This window comes from Glycine max, chromosome 9, assembly GCF_000004515.6.
Source record: "Glycine max cultivar Williams 82 chromosome 9, Glycine_max_v4.0, whole genome shotgun sequence".
Taxonomy (NCBI): Eukaryota; Viridiplantae; Streptophyta; class Magnoliopsida; order Fabales; family Fabaceae; genus Glycine; species Glycine max.
In genome coordinates this window covers 30,514,844-30,535,652 of record NC_038245.2, presented here as the reverse complement: position 1 = coordinate 30,535,652, position 20,809 = coordinate 30,514,844, and the positions used below count along the sequence as shown (strand labels likewise).

At 30.3% G+C, this 20,809-nt stretch overlaps 2 protein-coding genes and 1 pseudogene across 2 annotated transcripts; 1 reads left to right on the top strand and 2 right to left on the bottom strand.

The window, feature by feature from the left end:
* Window positions 1–487: 487 nt before the first annotated feature.
* On the bottom strand, window positions 488–5,251 carry LOC112997661 (beta-galactosidase 15; annotated as a pseudogene).
* A 2,025-nt stretch (window positions 5,252–7,276) lies between these two features.
* LOC100806403 (beta-galactosidase 15) lies at window positions 7,277–12,420 on the top strand. The gene is made up of 18 exons (XM_003533077.5): window positions 7,277–7,631; window positions 7,766–7,861; window positions 7,955–8,067; window positions 8,191–8,257; window positions 8,839–8,931; window positions 9,042–9,185; window positions 9,279–9,367; window positions 9,448–9,553; window positions 9,645–9,732; window positions 9,833–9,951; window positions 10,065–10,226; window positions 10,348–10,562; window positions 10,658–10,752; window positions 10,854–10,963; window positions 11,066–11,287; window positions 11,502–11,713; window positions 11,798–12,077; window positions 12,188–12,420. Exons 1-18 carry the CDS (start codon window positions 7,467–7,469, stop codon window positions 12,320–12,322), a joined length of 2,511 nt encoding a protein of 836 aa, XP_003533125.2. The 5' UTR covers window positions 7,277–7,466; the 3' UTR covers window positions 12,323–12,420.
* A 7,367-nt stretch (window positions 12,421–19,787) lies between these two features.
* LOC102662614 (uncharacterized) lies at window positions 19,788–20,494 on the bottom strand. Its single transcript, XM_006588116.1, has 5 exons — window positions 20,444–20,494; window positions 20,271–20,365; window positions 20,123–20,192; window positions 19,928–20,023; window positions 19,788–19,847 (listed from the first exon to the last, which is right to left on the bottom strand). The coding sequence occupies exons 1-5, from the start codon at window positions 20,492–20,494 to the stop codon at window positions 19,788–19,790; spliced, it is 372 nt and encodes a 123-aa protein (XP_006588179.1).
* Window positions 20,495–20,809: the final 315 nt, after the last annotated feature.

The following is a 20,809-nucleotide window of genomic DNA, read 5'->3' as shown; positions in this document are numbered from 1 at the left end:
ATATATATAATTTCACTCGGAATTCTAAAAATTATCAACAACTATTAATATAAAATAATCTAAACATTTTGTGTCTACAAATTCTATTCTTGAGAGGGATTTAACATGGAGAGGCTAGAACTTTATGTGGGATTTGAACACTTAATGGCCTACACCCTTGTTTCATGAGAATCAACTAAATATTAACTATGAGGACTAGAAGGGGTTGTTTACCTTACCCAAGTAAAAATAGACTCAAAAAACCCCATAATAAATTATTGGTGCAATTAAGAAATTGTATCAATCATCTTAAAATACATGAGTGCACTACTGATCATCTATTATGGAGTTGTTTAATTTCATTCTCGTAAGTTAGATAACCTCTAATTAAATTAAGAAGAATAAAAACATACAATATTAAAAAGCTAATTTTATTTGTCAAAATTATTCAAAACACTGTTACATATAAGAGGTCAAATGACCATTATTCTGAAAATCCTAACACATCCCAAGATCTATTATTTCTTGGCTATAGATTCACAAACTGCTTCTATAGCAAGCTTGTTTTGATTTTGTGGCACCCTGCATCTAGTAGGACCAAGCATTCTCTGTGAAACCTGAACAGAGCAACTTTGTTTTCCAAGACAACTCTACCAAAAGAAAGAAAAAAATCCAAATAACCAACTTAGATTTTCCATTACTTTTTAACCCTTTATCATGAAAACTAAAAGAAAATGACAATATTATATTAGTAAACTACCTTGCTCAGGATGGATAAAGCATTGGGAGATTCACATTGGCTCTTCTTAAAGGATCCACATTCACCTTCGGGCACACCAAAGCTGGAAAATTTAATTTCAGAGATGACTTGTTCCTCACGACATGATAATTCTAGCACGTTTCCTTCATATGAATTTGCACAAATTTTGTCAACCATTAAGGTGGCAAATTTATTAATCAATGTTTTATATTCATTTCATTTCTATAGATACATTTTAAAGGTCATATTACAATTTTTTTATACTACCATCTTTGGGTAGGTCTTCCACACTTTGTGATGCATTTGTCTGAACTATATGGTCCTCGGTAATTACAAGTAGAAGTGCAACCATTCTCATTTGCAAGATAACTTGTCCAATACCTACCAATGTTGTTACCATTTACCCAGGCTTGACCCTTTTTTAACCCTCTCAAATCCACCACGACAGGATCAGTTCCCTTAGGACTCTTGAATAAGGTCTGCAAGAAAATGATGTAATATAGTATAATTCAACCTATGTTTTAACAATGTTTTCATACTACACAAAATTATAAACATTTGTTAATGTGGAAAGAGACAATTAATTATAAAATATACCAACCTAAAACCCATTTTATTTGTTCTTTACTCAACTTGAGAATAGTACAATACTGTATGAAATAAATTTAAGCAAACAAAAGAGACAATACTTATACCTTATACCAAACAAATACTCTATTAGTAGGAAGACCATTTGTGTTCCATCCGTTATTGTTTTCTGGACTGTATAGCTTCACAATCTCACCATGTAATCCCACCTTATAATTCCATGTATTATTGGTGATATCCTTGACTACCTCAGTGTTATTTTGTAGTGTCACTAATTGAACTGGACCACAAACACCAACTGACACATTGGAGAAGTGGGCACCATAGTTCTATTTCATTGAAGAGATCAATATTATTAGTTGCCAAACCAACATGAATACTAACATAAATTAATGTCTTTATGAACTATGAAGTGTGTGTTTGTTACTTACAGGTAAACCATCAGTGCCACTAAGTCGACTTATCTCATTCGTGCCTTTCTTCAGCTTGATCTTTGCCTCATAGGTGAATGAATATTTTCCATTTTGACCATATGGTAACCTAGGAGGTACATGCATGAATGGAAGAACATGAGACTCACTTGCTTGTGTAGGAAATTTTATAGCCAGGACTCACCTGCTTGTGCTCCATTAACAAACACATGAAGCACATGTCCATTGGTGCTCAATCTTAGCTTGGACCAAATACAATCACTTTCACTAATGTCAACATTGAGCAAAATTTTTGTCGCATGGGTTAGAAGGTACTAATTAATACACAGCTAAATAAAAAATAAAAATTTGAGGAAACAAAAAAAAGTTATTACCTTGTGATGTACCATAAGTAATCACTTGTATCATTTGTGACAACCTTTTGATCCAAAAGTTGAGCAGCCTTACGAGAAACTAAACCAAGGACTTGGCCATCTTTCAATTGAACATGGGGCTCATGCATCCATTGCCAATTCAATGTTGAGTGTGGCTCTTCTTCATTATCTGATTTGCTGTCTTTCATGACCATTATGGATGTTTGAGCATTGATCTGATTTCATATTATTTATTTAATTAGTATTACTCATACAATCTCTAACTTACTTCTTGCTTCCTTCTCATGTAACAAAGAAAAAACACTTCTTCAAAAATTAATTACGTATAAGAATAACCTTTGCAGTGTTGTAAACTTCATTAACCCAACTTGGTAGGATGGACACAGACCAAGCAGGAACAATATATTGAGTGCTTTGGAACATAATTGTAGCATCATTTGATGAATTTGCATTTCCAATGAAACAAGCTCATTTTCCAGAATAATTGTAAACCGTGGCCTGTAAAAACAATCAATTTGAAATCAATTGTAACCAAATAAGTCAAGCAACAAAGAACACAATATAAGCTTTATTTAAAACATATAGACGCTAGGTTAAACACAAAAACTTACTGTCAACAGGTTCCCATAATCAGTATGGTTTGTGGTTCCCTGAGTCAAGACATCTTCCATTGATTTTAGAAGCTCATGGAGTAGTTTAAGATGTCCCCACTTAGGTTGATTTTTGTTAACTAACATTAAAAAAATATTATATTATCAAATTAAAAAATAATAGTTAAATAAAAAGATAATACCATTTTTCATAATTACAAAAAGTATAGTATGCCTTACCATATTCATCTAAAGGAGCATCATAGTCATATGAAGTGGTAATATATGGTCCTCCTGAAGTTCGTCCGAAATTGGTACCTCTGTGGTACTGTCATGAAAAAAAAATAGAATTACAACTTTAGTAATGAAAATGATTTACAATCAATATAAAAGAGCAAGACAATAATACAATCAGGTTACCATATAATAGTTTTGGAATGTGCCACCATATTGGAGAAATCGTGCAACAACATATGCAACATCCCGAGCAGTTCTATGTAGAATTGGTCCTCCCCAATTCTTAAACCTAATTATTAAGAATTAAAAATTAAGCATGAAAGATAAAAAAAAGATATAATTTAAAATTAATGGAAATAACAAACTCACCAGCCAGTCCAATTCTCAGTCCACATCTTTGGTTTGATTTTACTGTTAGGAGAAAATTGGTCACAATACCAACCATTACATGTGTTAATCTAAGACAACAACAAAAAAAAAGTATATTAGCTATCACCATCAAATAATAACATTCAAAAAGTATAATTATAAATTTTTTAATTTTCATTACAATGGGATCTGGAGCATCACTCTGTTGACACATAACCCAAGGCACACCAATTTTGTAAGATTCGGCTAGTTGAGCGCACCATTGCACATATTGTTTTCCATTTTCTCCATATTCACTCATAATATTTCCATACTCATTTTCAATGTATATTAGTACACCCAATCAAAGTATGCAGATATTAGAATATTTAGCATCATCAATGCAAGGATAAAAATTAGAAAAAAATATTGGGAATACAATTTTAAAATGAAACCTGAGCAAGAATAATGGGTCCTCCTTGTGATGCAAAAAGATTCTCATGCCTCATCTTGTCCACTATCAAAGTTTTGAAGGTTTGCATCTCATTCTGCAGTCAAATGTTTGACTATTAGATCCCTCACTTTAAACACCAAAATCGAAAGACAAATTCTAAGAATACTAATTAAGAAATAAAAATTACTATTAAAATTCAACGTGCTTCAATTGACCATTGCTTCATATTACCATTATCCAATTTCAATATTATCATGCACAACTACTATTTTATTTTGAATACAACATTGTCATTATCCTATGACAAGAATTAATATTTCATAAGACTAATTAAAATGTCATTATCCAATTAATGTTTCATAATACTAATATGTGAGCAAGCTTTAACACCTCCCGCTAGTATGCTTCAAAATAAATATATATATATATATATATATATATATATATATATATATATATATATATATATATATATATATATATATATATATATATATATATATATGAAAGCGTAGAGTCAATACTATCAATACCCTCTTCTTTGGGTACAATATCAATACCTTCTATGTACACATATAGAGACATTTATTAATTAAAAGCTAAATATTTATTTAATTTTCAAGTAATTAAAAAGCACAACAAGATTTATTAAACCTTAGAATGTAAAGAACTAATCAAAATAAACATATCTAAATAATGACCTACCATGTAAGCAGTGTTATTGGTCCTAAATTCCATATTTGGCATATTGTGCAACCATACTCGAAACCCTCTTATGACACATAAAAATAAGTCAATCAACTTAATAAAAGAAGACATATAGTTAGTAAATATTATGATCATTTTTTTAATTTCCAAAGCAAAAATTATTATATTTATTTTGATATTTCTTACTCGTAGTTCCATTCAGCACATACATATGGACCAATGCGCAGCATGGCATAAAGTCCTTCCTTTTCAATGGTTTTAATAAATTTGACCAGATCCAGATTTCCAGGAAAATCATACTAAAATATAGAAATTAAAATAAATAAAATTAATGGCACACGCAAAATATATAGTATGAACATGAACAAAACAAATTATTAGAATAAGAAAACCCGTCGGGGTTGAGGCTCATGAGCATTCCAGAAAACATATGTTTCAATTACATCAAGTCCACCTTCTTTTGCTTTATTAATCAAAGAAGGTCACATTTGTCATAAATAATTGAATAGAAGTATAATTAAATGACTTCCATAAATGCATAGTCATAAACATTTATTAGATGAATGAGATTTTTGAAATTCAACAAAAAAATGCAAACATGAGATAATACATAACACTCTTACTTCACATGAGCTACGAGGATAATGAATTGAACTAGAGAATAGAACTTTTCTTTTGCCATAAATTGTTATAGCTCTTGAATCATATGAAACTTCAAGAGTATTGATTGCGAAGTTAACTAATGTCAAACTTAACAACAAAAGTGCAAGTTGAGTAGTCATTTTTAGTCTCATGAGATCAGAAGCAAAGTAAGTATAGAAAAACTACTATAGAGTATGAGACAATGACTTATCTATAATAGTAGAAAAAAATGATAGTAAAAAAGAATAAATAATAATAAATACCTTCAACTGAGTATACTTGGTATTGTTATTATTTGTTAGTTAGTTACTCTGTTTAACAAAGGTGTACTTGGTATTGTTATGATTTATTAGTTAGTTACTCTGTTTAACAAAGATGTCAAATAGTAGTAGGAAAAAAAAAAGAATAAATAATAATAAATACCTTCAACTGAGGATATGTTGTATTGTTATGATTTGTTAGTTAGTTACTCTGTTTAACAAAGATGTCAAATCTTTCTGTTATTATATCTTAGTTGTTACTTTCTAACAAATAAATAAATAAATAGAAATAACAAAATAATAGTAACGAACTTCCCCATTAGAACATTTTTTTTTTTTACTTTTACTTTTTCCTAGGATAAGTAGGATGAAATTTTAGTTGTTCAGGAATATATTTTTTGGATTTTTTTTAACTCTTATCTCTTTCTATTTATCATTTTTAATACTTTTAGTTCCAACTTGAATTTTAATATCTTTTTAAAAAATTATTAAATACAACATTATATCATAATATAAATTGTTAAACATGAATACATAATATAATTTATATGTCAAAAAATTATTTATGACATATTTTAACATTATTTATATGTTTAGAAATATTTATTACTACAAATTAGTTATATAAAATAAATATAAAGTAGTAATTGTTACATAAAAAATCAAATAAAATAAATAATTTAGTAGTTATATGACATAATATGGAAACATGTGTCTCAAACGTCCATAAGGCCATGCCATGAAAGACAATAGAAGATAATAAAAATGATGAGTCATATTCATTGAATTGGCAGCGGAAGCTTAAGTCATACATGCTCATGAAAACTGGCAAAATAATTGGTTCGGTTTCTCTTAGTACAAAAGGTTGTATGTAGCAAATGATACAAATTAGTATGATTTATGGTCATCACCAGCTAGCTAATTATGTACTTTTGTTTTCTAAAAAATTTGCACAGATCGAGGATGTGTATTAATTAACATTCACCAACTAGTGTGATAAAAAAGTTAAAAATTTTCCTCAATGTTGAAGTTAGCAAAAAGAACCCTCCTTGGACCAAAGATGTTAAGCTAAGAGTGAACTCTAACCGACATATTCATGTTCATGTATTTTGTCAATATTGGAAAACATGTGGGTAAGTCTTGAAATTTTCATACCCATTTCCTTTTTTTTACACCTTAATAAAATTGTTACAAACAAGTAGTTTTGTTTTCTTCTTTTCATTCGTTGGCGCCTGGCCACAACATAGATTCCCAATATGCTCAAAATATGTACAAGATTCATTCACCTATTTGAGACAAAGATTAAATTAATTGAACCTAGGGAAGAATGAGATATGTCTACTGAGTAACCCCTATTGGTTTAGTTTAGTTGAAAGTAACAAGCATGTACATACTTCAAAAAGACAGTAATTATGTCATTATTGAGGCTAGTTAAGTAACTAATAGTGATCTCATTCAAACAGAGCTATGGTGCATAATCCGATGATGTACGAGTCTGCCTGCATTTGAGACATGGTTTCATATTCTTTAGTTGGTTAGTATTAGTCATATAACCACAATTTTTTTATATGATTTCTTATGTATCAATTACTAGTTTATATTTATTTTATATAACTAATTTATAATAATAAATATTTTTAAACATATAAATTATGTTAAAATATGTCATAAATAATTTTTTAACATATAAAATATATTTTAGACTTATGTTTAATAATTTATATTATGATATCATGTTATATTTAATATTTTTTTATAAAGATATTAAAATTCAAGTTGGAACCAGAAAGTAACCAAGAGAAAAATGTTCTACTTTGTATTTCATTGCTAATATTTTTTTTTTCTCTTCATTTTATTTTTTATTTGTTGAGTGTAATATTCGGTGGGGCTAACAACTAACTACTTAATTATACTAACAGAAAGATTTGATATCTTTGTGAAGTTAAGTAACTTACTAACAAATCGTAGCAATACCAAGTATACTCAGTTGAAGGTATTTATTATTATTATTATTTTTTTTTACTATCATTTTTTTCTACTACTATAAATAAGTCATTGTGCATGTGCTCTCACACTCGTATTGTTTTCTATACTCATGAGACTAAAAATGACTTGGGCACTTTTGTTGTTAAGTTTTACATTAGTTAACTTGGCAATCAATGCTTTTGAAGTTTCATATGATTCGAGAGCTATAACAATCGATGGCAAAAGAAAAGTTCTATTCTCTGGTTCAATTCATTATCCTCGTAGCACAGCTGAAGTAAGAGTGTTATGTATTATCTCATGTTTGTATTTTTTGCTCAATTTCAAAAATCTCATTCATCTAATAAATGTTTATGACTATGCATTTATGAAAGCCATTTAATTATACTTCTATTCAATTATTTATGACAGATGTGGCCTTCTTTGATTAATAAAGCAAAAGAAGGTGGACTTGACGTAATTGAAACATATGTTTTTTGGAATGCTCATGAGCCTCAACCTCGACAGGTTTTCTTATTCTAATAATTTGTTTTGTTCATGTTCATACTATATATTTCGCCTATGCCATTAATTTTATTTATTTTAATTTCTATATTTTAGTATGATTTTTCTGGAAATCTGGATCTCGTCAAATTTATTAAAACCATTCAAAAGGAAGGACTTTATGCCATGCTGCGCATTGGTCCATATGTATGTGCTGAATGGAACTACGGGTAAGAAATATCAAAATAAATATAATAATTTTTTATTTGAAAATTAAAAAAAATGATCATAATATTTACTAACTATATGTCTTCTTTTATTAAGTTGATTGACTGATTTTTATGTGTCATCAGAGGGTTTCCAGTATGGTTGCACAATATGCCAAATATGGAATTTAGGACCAATAATACTGCTTACATGGTAGGTCATTATTTAGATATGTTTATTTTGATTAGTTCTTTACATTCTAAGGTTTAATCTTGTTGTGCTTTTTAATTACTTGAAAATTAAATAAATATTTAGCTTTTAATTAATAAATGTCTCTATATGTATATATAGAAGGTATTGATATTGTACCCAAAAAAGAGGGTATTGATAGTATTGACTCTACGCTTATATATATATATATATATATATATATATATATATATATATATATATATATATATATTTTCTTTTTTTTTTTTCGAAACATACTAGCGGGAGGTGTTAAAGCTTGTTCACATATTAGTATTATGAAACATTAATTGGATAATGACAATTTAATTAGTCTTATGAAATATTAATTCTTGTCATAGGATAATGACAATGTTGTATTCAAAATAAAATAGTAGTTGTGCATGGTAATATTGAAATTGGATAATGGTAATATGAAGCAATGGTCAATTAAAGCACGTTGAATTTTAATAGCTATTTTTATTTCTTAATTAGTATTCTTAGAATTTGTCTTTCGATTTTGGTGTTTAAAGTGAGCGATCTAATAGTCAAACATTTGACTGCAGAATGAGATGCAAACCTTCACAACTTTGATAGTGGACAAGATGAGGCATGAGAATCTTTTTGCATCACAAGGAGGACCCATTATTCTTGCTCAGGTTTCATTTTAAATTGTAGTCCCAATATTTTTTTTTCTAATTTTTATCCTTGCATTGATGATGCTAAATATTCTAATATCTGCATACTTTGATTGGGCGTACTAATATAGATTGAAAATGAGTATGGAAACATTATGAGCGAATATGGAGAAAATGGAAAACAATATGTGCAATGGTGCGCTCAACTAGCTGAATCTTACAAAATTGGTGTGCCTTGGGTTATGTGTCAACAAAGTGATGCTCCAGATCCCATTGTAATAAAAATTAAAAATTTTGTAACTATACGTTTGAATATTATTATTTGATGGCGATCGCTAATATAGTTTATTTTTTTGTTGTTGTCTTAGATTAACACATGTAATGGTTGGTATTGTGACCAATTTTCTCCTAACAGTAAAAGCAAACCAAAGATGTGGACTGAGAATTGGACTGGCTGGTGAGTTTGTTATTTCCATTAATTTTAAATTATATCTTTTTTTTATCTTTTGTGCTTAATTTTTAATTCTTAATAATTAGGTTTAAGAATTGGGGAGGACCAATTCCACATAGAACTGCTCGGGATGTTGCATATGCTGTTGCACGATTTTTCCAATATGGTGGCACATTCCAAAACTATTATATGGTAGCCTGATTGTATTATTGTCTTGCTCTTTTATATTGATTGTAAATCATTTTCATTACTAAAGTTGTAATTCTATTTTTTTTCATGACAGTACCACGGAGGTACCAATTTCGGACGAACTTCAGGAGGACCATATATTACCACTTCATATGACTATGATGCTCCTTTAGATGAATATGGTAAGGCATACTATACTTTTTGTAATTATGAAAAATGGTATTATCTTTTTATTTAACTATTATTTGTTAATTTGATAATATAATATTTTTTTAATGTTAGGTAACAAAAATCAACCTAAGTGGGGACATCTTAAACAACTCCATGAGCTTCTAAAATCAATGGAAGATGTCTTGACTCAGGGAACAACAAACCATACTGACTATGGGAACCTGTTGACAGTAAGTTTTTGTGTTCAACCTAGCGTCTATATGTTTTAAATAAAGCTTATATTGTGTTCTTTGTTGCTTGACTTATTTGGTTACAATTGATTTCAAATTGATTGTTTTTGCAGGCCACGGTTTACAATTATTCTGGAAAATCAGCTTGCTTCCTTGGAAATGCAAATTCATCAAATGATGCTACAATTATGTTCCAAAGCACTCAATATATTGTTCCTGCTTGGTCTGTGTCTATCCTACCAAATTGTGTTAATGAAGTTTACAACACTGCAAAGGTTATTCTTATACGTAATTAATTTTTGAAGAAGTGTTTTTTCTTTGTTACATGAGAAGCAAGCAAGAAGTAAGTTAGAGATTGTATGAGTAATACTAATTAAATAAATAATATGAAATCAGATCAATGCTCAAACATCCATAATGGTCATGAAAGACAACAAATCAGATAATGAAGAAGAGCCACACTCAACATTGAATTGGCAATGGATGCATGAGCCCCATGTTCAGATGAAAGATGGCCAAGTCCTTGGTTCAGTTTCTCGTAAGGCTGCTCAACTTTTGGATCAAAAGGTTGTCACAAATGATACGAGTGATTACTTATGGTACATCACAAGGTAATACCTTTTTTTTGTTTCCTCAAATTTTTATTTTTTAATTAGCATTGTATTAATTAGTACCTTCTAACCCATGTGACAAAAATTTTGCTCAGTGTTGACATTAGTGAAAATGACCCTATTTGGTCAAAGATAAGAGTGAGCACCAATGGACATGTGCTTCATGTGTTTGTTAATGGAGCACAAGCAGGTGAGTCCTAGCTATAAAATTTCCTACACACCTTTTTTTATACTTTAAAAGATTTCAAAATTGAAGTCTCATGTTCTTCCTTTCATGCATGTACCTCCTAGGTTACCAATATGGTCAAAATGGAAAATATTCATTCACCTATGAGGCAAAGATCAAGCTGAAGAAAGGCACGAATGAGATAAGTCTACTTAGTGGTACTGTTGGTTTACCTGTAAGTAACAAACACACACTTCATAGTTCATAAAGACATTAATTTATGTTAGTATTCATGTTGGTTTGGCAACTAATAATATTGATCTCTTTAATGAAATAGAACTATGGTGCCCACTTCTCCAATGTGTCAGTTGGTGTTTGTGGTCCAGTTCAATTAGTGGCACTACAGAATAACACTGAGGTAGTCAAGGATATCACCAATAATACATGGAATTATAAGGTGGGATTACACGGTGAGATTGTGAAGCTATACTGTCCAGAAAACAATAAAGGATGGAACACAAATGGTCTTCCTACTAATAGAGTATTTGTTTGGTATAAGGTAAGTATTGTCTCTTTTGTTTGCTTAAATTTATTTCATACAGTATTGTACTATTCTCAAGTTGAGTAAAGAACAAATAAAATGGGTTTTAGGTTGATATATTTTATAATTAATTGTCTCTTTCCACATTAACAAATGTTTATAATTTTGTGTAGTATGAAAACATTGTTAAAACATAGGTTGAATAATACTATATTACATCATTTTCTTGCAGACCTTATTCAAGAGTCCTAAGGGAACTGATCCTGTCGTGGTGGATTTGAAAGGGTTAAAAAAGGGTCAAGCCTGGGTAAATGGTAACAACATTGGTAGGTATTGGACAAGATATCTTGCGGATGATAATGGTTGCACTGCTACTTGTAATTACCGAGGACCATATAGTTCAGACAAATGCATCACAAAGTGTGGAAGACCTACCCAAAGATGGTAATATAAAAAAATGTAATATGACCTTTAAAATGTATTTAAGGAAATGAAATGAATATTAAACATTGAGTACTTAATTTTCAGGTATCATGTACCACGCTCATTCCTTCGTCAAGATAATCAAAACACATTGGTATTGTTTGAAGAGTTTGGAGGTCACCCCAATGAGGTTAAATTTGCCACCGTAATGGTTGAAAAAATTTGTGCAAATTCATATGAAGGAAACGTGCTAGAATTATCATGTCGTGAGGAACAAGTCATCTCTAAAATTAAATTTGCCAGCTTTGGTGTGCCCGAAGGTGAATGTGGATCCTTTAAGAAGAGCCAATGTGAATCTCCCAATGCTTTATCCATCCTGAGCAAGGTAGTTTACTAATATAATATTGTCATTTTCTTTTAGTTTTCATGATAAAGGGTTAAAAAGTAATGGAAAATCTAAGTTGGTTCTTTGGATTTTTTTCTTTCATTTGGCAGAGTTGTCTTGGAAAACAAAGTTGCTCTGTTCAGGTTTCACAGAGAATGCTTGGTCCTACTGGATGCAGGATGCCACAAAATCAAAACAAGCTTGCTATAGAAGCAGTTTGTGAATCTATAGCCAAGAAATATTAGATCTTGGGATGTGTTAGGATTTTCAGAATAATGGTCGTTTGACCTCTTTTATGTAATAGTGTCTTGAATAAATTTGACAAATAAAATTATCTTTTTAATATTGTATGTTTTTATTCTTCTTAATTTAATTAGAGGTTATCTAACTTACGAGAATGAAATTAAACAACTCCATAATAGATGATCAGTAGTGCACTCATGTATTTTAAGATGATTGGTACAATTTCTTAATTGCACCAATAATTTATTATGGGGTTTTTTGAGTCTATTTTTACTTTGTGTAAGGTAAACAACCCCTTCTAGTCCTCATAGTTAATATTTATTTGATTCTCATGAAACAAGGGTGTAGGCCATTAAGTGTTCAAATCCCAGATAAAGTTCTAGCCTCTCCTTGTTAAATCCCTCTCAAGAATAGAATTTGTAGACACAAAAAGTTTAGATTATTTTGTATTAATAGTTGTTGATAATTTTTAGAATTTCAAGTGCAATTATGCATATAATCAAATGGTATTAAGTTTCTCCTAAATATGCATAAAGTTTAGGATAATGCAAGCTGGTAAAATATGGGTTTGCCAAGTGCTTTATTGCCTCATTGGTTTGGCATGATGCAAATGAGGTTGGAAAAGGAAAGAGGCTTGGTTTTATATAATTTTGAAGCTTTTAAAATTTGACTAAGCCATATGGTCAACACTTCTTCTACACATTCTTTCAATTAGAGCTAGTATGCATAATACTTATTGAAGTTTAATATTTCTATTCTTAGGGATTTGTGTCATGCAACCAAAGAAATTGTTTTATTATGGATATTAATTTTCAATTTCATCATGACGATGAATATTAAGAGGACTATTTTTTTATCATGGCGGGTATTCCTTCAATTTCTAATGTTTTGGTTAAAGTGTTATTGATCTCACTTAACTCATTCCAATTTTCTTATATCTATGCAACCTGCCAATTTATTTACCAAATTTTTAATGAACTTAGCATAAAAATTATTTTATTATTATCTAGCACTAGATATGTTGCTTTAGTTTAACCGTTAGTTTTGATTCCAAATCCTAAGAATATAGAATTTTGATTAAAAAAATTCATTGTCCATTGTAGTTCTACCGGATCCAAATATAAGGAGAGCAAAAATCAAATTATGTAAGAAAAATTAAAAACTTCAAACCTAATTAAATCCTATTTTAAACCAATTTATTTTCATACAAATGTTGGAACAAAGTCATGATAACAATTGCATATGTCTCAACATTGTTGCATATCATGGGCAACCTTGTTTTTTATTTTTGAATTCTCTTTTATCTTTTGTTGTTATTACTCGTTACAACAATTTTAATTTGATTATTGAATTCTTTTCTATCTTCTATTGATATTATTCGTTAGAGATTTTTTTTAGTGAATACTCATTACAATTATATATATTTGTAAATGTACCATGGTGAAAATCAATAAATCACACCTTTTTGTAACCTTTACAACAAACATGTATAACTACCTCATCTAATGTCATTTTAAAATAGCTTTAAAATTCACAAACATATTTTATTATATATTTTCTAGTACCAAGAGTATTAGTTAAATGTATAGTCATTTGCATATATAAATTTTTATTTTGTTATTATTTAAAATAAAATTTTATTTTCTTTTAGTATTCAAAATAACATGCATTTTTAATTCATCATTCTTAAAAAAATTATTTAATCCTACATTTTAAACCAATATACACAGCTTGAAGAATAAGAATCAATTAGATATTATGAATATTATCTCTTTTTTTATGCATTTTGTAACATCCTAATAATTAATCTTAATTTATTTCCTACACTTTGTAAAGTTACATCGTGAAAAACTAGACAATGTAAGTTCACACTATGTAAATTTACTATGTGAATGTATGAATTTAATTTATTAATTGTATAATTCCAAGCCTTGAACTTTGTGCTATAGATAGATATATAAAAAGGTGTATTGTTTTGTTTGTCATAACTTGGCAGAGATATGAAATTTGTCTGAGCTAAATTTACATCTATGAAAGAATTGCATTGTGCACTGAGTGACAGTGTAATTTAGTTCTTAGACTGGACTTTGTGCAAGGTCTACTCTGATTACACATAATCCAAGGAAGTTTAGCACGTCTATCTAGGGAATTAGGATAGAATTGACCTGTTTTAGCGAAAGCAAAAATTTCCATGTTTGGTTTAAACCTACTTCGGCCATTTTTGGTTAAAATTTCTAAAGCAACAATAACTCCTAAATGGCATAGCTTGGCACATTAAACTTGGGCTGCCAAGTGGTCAATCATGTTGTCAATGAAGCTTGTCAACATAAGCCTAATCAAGTTTCCTTTTGACAGCCTTAAACTGCATCCTCATGTTTCTTTAAAAACCAATTTGGAACCTGGTTCTTCCTCATTTGCACAAGTTCACCAAGAGGGAGAGGAAGCCATTCTTCTTCATTTTCCAAGCTTCATACAAGTGCTCTTGATGTTTCTTCCATCAAAGCTTTGGTAAGGGGCTCTTAATCATCTTTCTCTTCTTATTTTCCATACCAAATTTGTGCAAGCTTCTCATTCATGGTTCAAAAATTTAATTTTCATCCTCAGAAGCTTAAGATATTAAGGATCTGAGCAATTTCGAATAGATTCATCAAGGTAAGGGGGGTCTATCAAATTCTTGAACCCTAACCTTGTTGTCTTTGGAAACTAAGTTTCATTGAATGTTGTTTTGATGATCAAAATTCGTAGCTAATTCCTTGGATGGAACTGTATTATATGTTGTGTTTCTTGAAATTCTAAGGTTAAAAATGAGTTCCTTGGGTGTCAAAACTTAGGTTTAGCTTTAAATTTCTCTAAAATCGGAGTTTTCTAGTAAAAGTTATGAACAAAACAAGTTTAAGGAATTTTATTTATTTTTTTAGACTAAAACTGTCATGAAAATAAAGTTGGTGTTATGGCTGTACGGACTGTTTTTTTCTTAAAGGTTTGACTTCAAAAATGAGTTTCTTAGGTGTGAAAATATAGTGTAGCATATAAAATTTATGAAAAACTAATTCCTAGAACACCTAGAAAAATTGAAGAAAAAAAAGTTTAGGAGCAAAACTTTGCAAAACTAAACATTAGTTTCATTCGAACAGTAGACGACTTATCTTAGTAAATTGTACCTCTAGATGAAGTGACTTTATAATTATTTATCCTGCAAATGTAGGTCAACTTGCTTGATTGTTGCTAAGATAGATTGTAAAACCTTGAGTGTTTTATGTCTTGAATTGGGGTAGATATATGCTAATAGAGCTATTGAGATGCATATAAATAATTGTTGTTATTTTTGAGTGATTAAGACGACAAAGTGTGAACTCCGAAAAATTATATTTGTGGTTTGCGAATTTACATTCTGCTATATATGTATATTGTTATTATATTTGTAAGCACCGTGGTCTGGGTTCGATGGCGTTCAACCCTTGACAAATTGTTTGTTATGATTGTTAAATGTTTATAATTATGGTCGTTATGTTGTTCGATATATTTACATGACAAGTGGTTTCTACCACTTGAGGAGCCAAGATTGGTTCCCTGAGTGTAGTATACGCCTGAGTCTCATTTATGCTCCGAGGATCTCTAGAGTGTTGTTTGTCTAGAAAAACCACATGTAGTAGTTAAGTAGGTTGTTTCTCCTTGTTTGTTTGTAGCGTTTTGAGGAGTAGAGGACTCACCCCTATAACCAACAACTTTCAGGTGTCGATGAGGTTGAAAACGTTGGTGCCCCCTACGAGCCTGGTGTAGTTCACAGAGGGAATGGGTACGCCCATGTAAGGCAACATGTACTACGTGTTATGCATGTCGCATCCAGGTACATGTTGTGCTAGTAGAACATTCATATGCAACACCTACTACTATAGACTGTACTATCCTATTACATTCTGTAGGGATTTACATCTTCTTCAGAGCATTGCTACCATGAAGACACTTGTACTTATGACTTGAGGAACTTCATCATGATTTGGATTTTAGGTTTACTTTGGTGGGGTACGACAAGCAGGGCAACATTCTAAGCTACCGCATGGGTCCAGTGAGCATAGCTAAAGTTATCGAGGATAGAGGAGACCATTTTGATATAACAATCGAGGAGATAGAGTTGTTCAAAGAAATATTGTGTCAATTAGAGCACTTGTCCAAGGAGGAATATCACGATTTTCCTAAGGTCATGCCCTCAATATAGTTCGGTACTTTGAGTCGGGTGGTCTGCTCCGATCTTAGGTTTCTTTTGCTTATTATGACATATTTTAGGGATGCTTTCTTTGAGTGTATGCATTTTGTTGTAGCAATTACGTATAACACATTTCACTTACTTTTAGACACTTATTGGTTGTATCCATATCTATTCTTCTATGACACTACTTATATTTCATTATTTATGTATGGAGACTACGCCATTTTATATCCGTACTTATTTAATTTGATGTAAATATTTATAGCTTTCCAAATGATGAGTTTGTTATAAAAAGAAGAAAATTGTTTTACCAAACTAGAAGTACATATTAAAATTAGTGATACGTATTTTGAAAATAAATTAAGTAAAAAGAGTTTTTCACGCAATATCTTCATACTAGAATTTGCGGTGTTACATATTTCATATAGGAAAGCAAAGTGTGTACAAGGTGCATCATACATGATTGCAGATGCAACAAACATATGATTATTGAGAATTTTTAGAATTAAAGTTTGGTAAAATGATAATTTTAAGCTTTTTTTGATGATGTGTAGTGGGCAAAATGATGTTAGAGTTTGGTATTGGCTTGGGTTAGGAGATTGAAGAAGGAAAAAATGCAATAGATATGAGGAATGGCGTACCATGCAAATAAGAGGAAATGGTTCTCACGGTGTTAAGTACTTTAATTTTTATTTGTTAAATCACTTAACAAGTGGAAAAAAATAATACAACTGTTATGTTATGATTGGACAACAGTAAGAACAATATATATGGTTAGGGGTGAGCAAAAAATTATCATCCGATCAAAACCTGAATTAATCAAAGTGAAAAAATGCCTACAGGTCAAATCAAAACGGATGACAGGTAATAGGAGTTAAAAATTCGGCTTTATATGTGTATTAACGATCGGATTCAATTCACAATAATGAATTCTGTAGATACCCAAATCTGACTGTGTATTAAAACTTTTGAAAGGTTGCATGTCTGAAGCTTAAAACACGTCAGTTCATAGGTGTCATTTCATGTTCATTCACCTAACCTAACACTTACTTCAATATGATTTTGCATTTGTCCTCTGTTATTCTAAAACAACTTTCTTTTTGTACCTATGGTTTTCCTAATTTTCTCTTTGCCTGGTTTTCCTCTTTTCGCATTTCTCATTTGCCTCTTGTTTCGTTCTAGATTCTATGCTTCCATGGTCATGCCTTTTATGTCTGTTCTAGAGTTCATGCCTCCATGACCATCATCCCTTTCTCAAAGAGACAACAAATGTTGTGTTTGCATGGAAGGCCCATTCAAGCAACAAGATTTCCATGTGTTTGTAGGAGAAAATGCATGGTTCATTCTCCCTTGCAGGAAGTAAAGATCTACTCACATTGTCACTATTAAATTGCCTGAACCTACCCAACAGAAACTGTGACCCATTCAACCCTAAACCGTCCAACCTGATGGGATATACGGTCAGAGATGAATCAAAATAGGAAGGGTTTGGTTTGTTGTGGATTGGGATTTTTGAGCCCTAAATCTAACCGAACCTATCCTATACATGGTGCTTTTTCTAAATTTTGTCCTATAATTAATTTAAAATTTACATATTGATATACCACATTAAGTATAAGAATTTTTTTAAAGATAAACTAGCTAGACTATATATTATAACTTAGCCAATCTCAAGTTGAGTTTAATTTTTTAGTAAACTATGTTTTTGGTCCTCTAACTTTTTAACTTTTATGGCTTTGGTACTTTAACTTTTTGTAGATTGGTCTTCATCCTCAAACTTTTTTCCGATCAGTATTTGGTCCTTTCATCCATTTTGGCTATTAAGTGATGGTGTGACATTTGTTTTATTACTATTTTTATTTTGTTACATTTTCTAGTGGCTAAAAACCCTCATAAATTATTTTGATAACTTTTTTTAACAGTCCTAAAAATATTTTAGTGGCTAGAAACCACCAAAAAAAATGTTATATCCCAAATCCAAATAAATAGAATTGAGGGGGAATAAATAGAATTGTTGAACTCGCAAGTGTAAACCTACTACCACGAAACACCTACTAATTAAGCTAGTATCTTTGATCAATTTAATTTGATGAACAAAATACCTAAAGATTAACCCAAAGAACACAAAAGCTAAGTGCCTTAGCCTAACCAACATAAGCAAAGAATATAAACTAGAGCAACTATAATTTGGGATTAAAAAAATAAAATAAAATCAACAAGCAAGCAAATAAGTTAAATCATAAAATAGAAATCAAATGCATAAACAAGTCTGGAAGCAGAATTAAGAATTTTAGTCATCGCCTAATTTGCGGCAGGCTATTTGCACTAATTTAAATTAGCAACCAACCAACCAACCAACCAATTTAGTGGGTTCAAAAAATGGGTGTCACCAATACACTACTAGAAAATATGCTTTTTTACATCGGTTATTTAGGACTTTCAACATCGGTTATTAATCGATGATGAAAGTACCGACGTTGAAAGTATTAATGTTAACATCGGTTTTTGAAAACCAATGTTAACGTAAAAATGATAACATCAGTTATTTAAATAACCGATGTTATATAATAAGAATTACACAAAAAAAAGATAACAATGTTCATACTAGTGTTGACATTTAACATCGGTTTTTGTATAAAACCGATGTTAACTGATACATTAACATCAGTTTTTGTATAAAACCAATGTTAACTCTCAAAAGGTTAACATCGGTTTTTGTAGAAAACCGATGTTAACATTTTGGAAGTCAACAAAAGTGAAAACCAATGTCAATGTTGATAGTTAACATCATTTTGTGGAAAAACCGATGTTAACGTTGTTCGTTAACATCGGTTTTTGGAAAAACCGATGTTGTTTGAATAGGTTAACATCGATTTTTTTAAACAACAAATTTTATTAGGAATTTTTTTTAATACACTGTCTGTTTTTTCAATAAACCCAAAAATTAACCTGCAAATTTGAAATTAGACCACATAGCACAACATATATCATTTGCATTTTGTTTTGAAACAGTTTTTAGCAGAAAGCAAGCTAGTAAACTATCAATTGTAAAAAATCAATTGATAACCATCAATAAAGAATTTATTAATAACTATGAATAAAGAATATTCAATGTTAAATGGTTACATCAATTGTAAAAAATGTAAAGCAAACTAGTAAACTAATTAAGTAAACTAAAATTACAAAGTTGCCTAACATCCTAACTAAAATTACAAGCTAGTAAACTAAGTTTCATTTCTAACTTTGAGATAATAGTTTGCTCACTGGATGTGAAACGCCTTTAATGTGTCTGATTCCAATGGTCTAACATCATTAAAATACTGCATGATAAAATAAAACATAAGTTAATGATATAATACCAATGATAACAAAATCAAATTTGTTTGAAATAAACAATTACCATTTCCCAATTATTCCTGAAACATCCTAAGATTATAGTTGTCATCCAGTGCATCACGTAATAGCCACACTCAGTGCTTTCTTTTTGTCTATTACACTAAATACATAATGAAATTTAGATATTCAACATTAACTACAAATTAGTGTTCACAAACATAAAATATATATAAGTAAAAACATTGTTTAAATTACTTACTTTAACAACAATCCACTTAGCACCAGCCTTGGATTTAGGTTGTGGAGTATCGTCAAGTCCTTTCAAAGCACTGTTGAATACAATGAACATTAAAATATTGATGTTGCTGATTAATGCTAATGCAAATGTATTGAAAAACAACACTGACTTGTTAATTATTCCTTTCAGATAGTTGTCTGGCCTATTATGCAAGGAACAAAACCAGACAACAAGATTTTCCTTAGGCAAAATGACGACCATTTGCTAGTGTGCACTATAGTGGAGACCAATATAGGTTATTGTAGTATCATAGATTATTTAAATTCATCTATTCAGTTTTACTTTCCCATTCAGGTAGCCTCCCAGGTAGACATCCCGTTTTGAATTCTGCATCCAGTTCTTAATGTAACTTTCTGATTCAAACTGCAATTGCCCAGATCTCTGGATGGACTGTGGCTTGAGGAATCCATACACATCGAAATTCCCCAATCACATACTTGTCTCAATCAGATGCCTATTGTTGTTATAACAAAGTTAATTATGTTTGAATTTAAAACAATAACTTAGGTAATTAACAATAATCTAAATTGACTTACAGAATCCACAACTGTATAATAGAGATGCTGAGACATTGACCACCATGTGTTATTTCAGACAAATCTTCATGCTTTATGTACAAGGGGAAGTCTGAATTAAATAGCCCGAACA

Bases quoted from the DNA above. Each gene is read 5' to 3' on its own strand.
- LOC100806403 (XM_003533077.5), top strand. From the start codon at position 7,467: ATGAGACTAAAAATGACTTGGGCACTTTTGTTGTTAAGTTTTACATTA. The intron at 8,932-9,041 runs GTTTCATTTTAA...GTACTAATATAG, and splicing joins GACCCATTATTCTTGCTCAG to ATTGAAAATGAGTATGGAAA. The intron at 11,288-11,501 runs GTAAGTATTGTC...ATTTTCTTGCAG, and splicing joins GAGTATTTGTTTGGTATAAG to ACCTTATTCAAGAGTCCTAA.
- LOC102662614 (XM_006588116.1), bottom strand. From the start codon at position 20,494: ATGCAGAATTCAAAACGGGATGTCTACCTGGGAGGCTACCTGAATGGG. The intron at 20,193-20,270 runs GTCAGTGTTGTT...TGTATTCAACAG, and splicing joins CTGAAAGGAATAATTAACAA to TGCTTTGAAAGGACTTGACG. The intron at 20,024-20,122 runs GTAAGTAATTTA...TTATGTATTTAG, and splicing joins CTAAGTGGATTGTTGTTAAA to TGTAATAGACAAAAAGAAAG.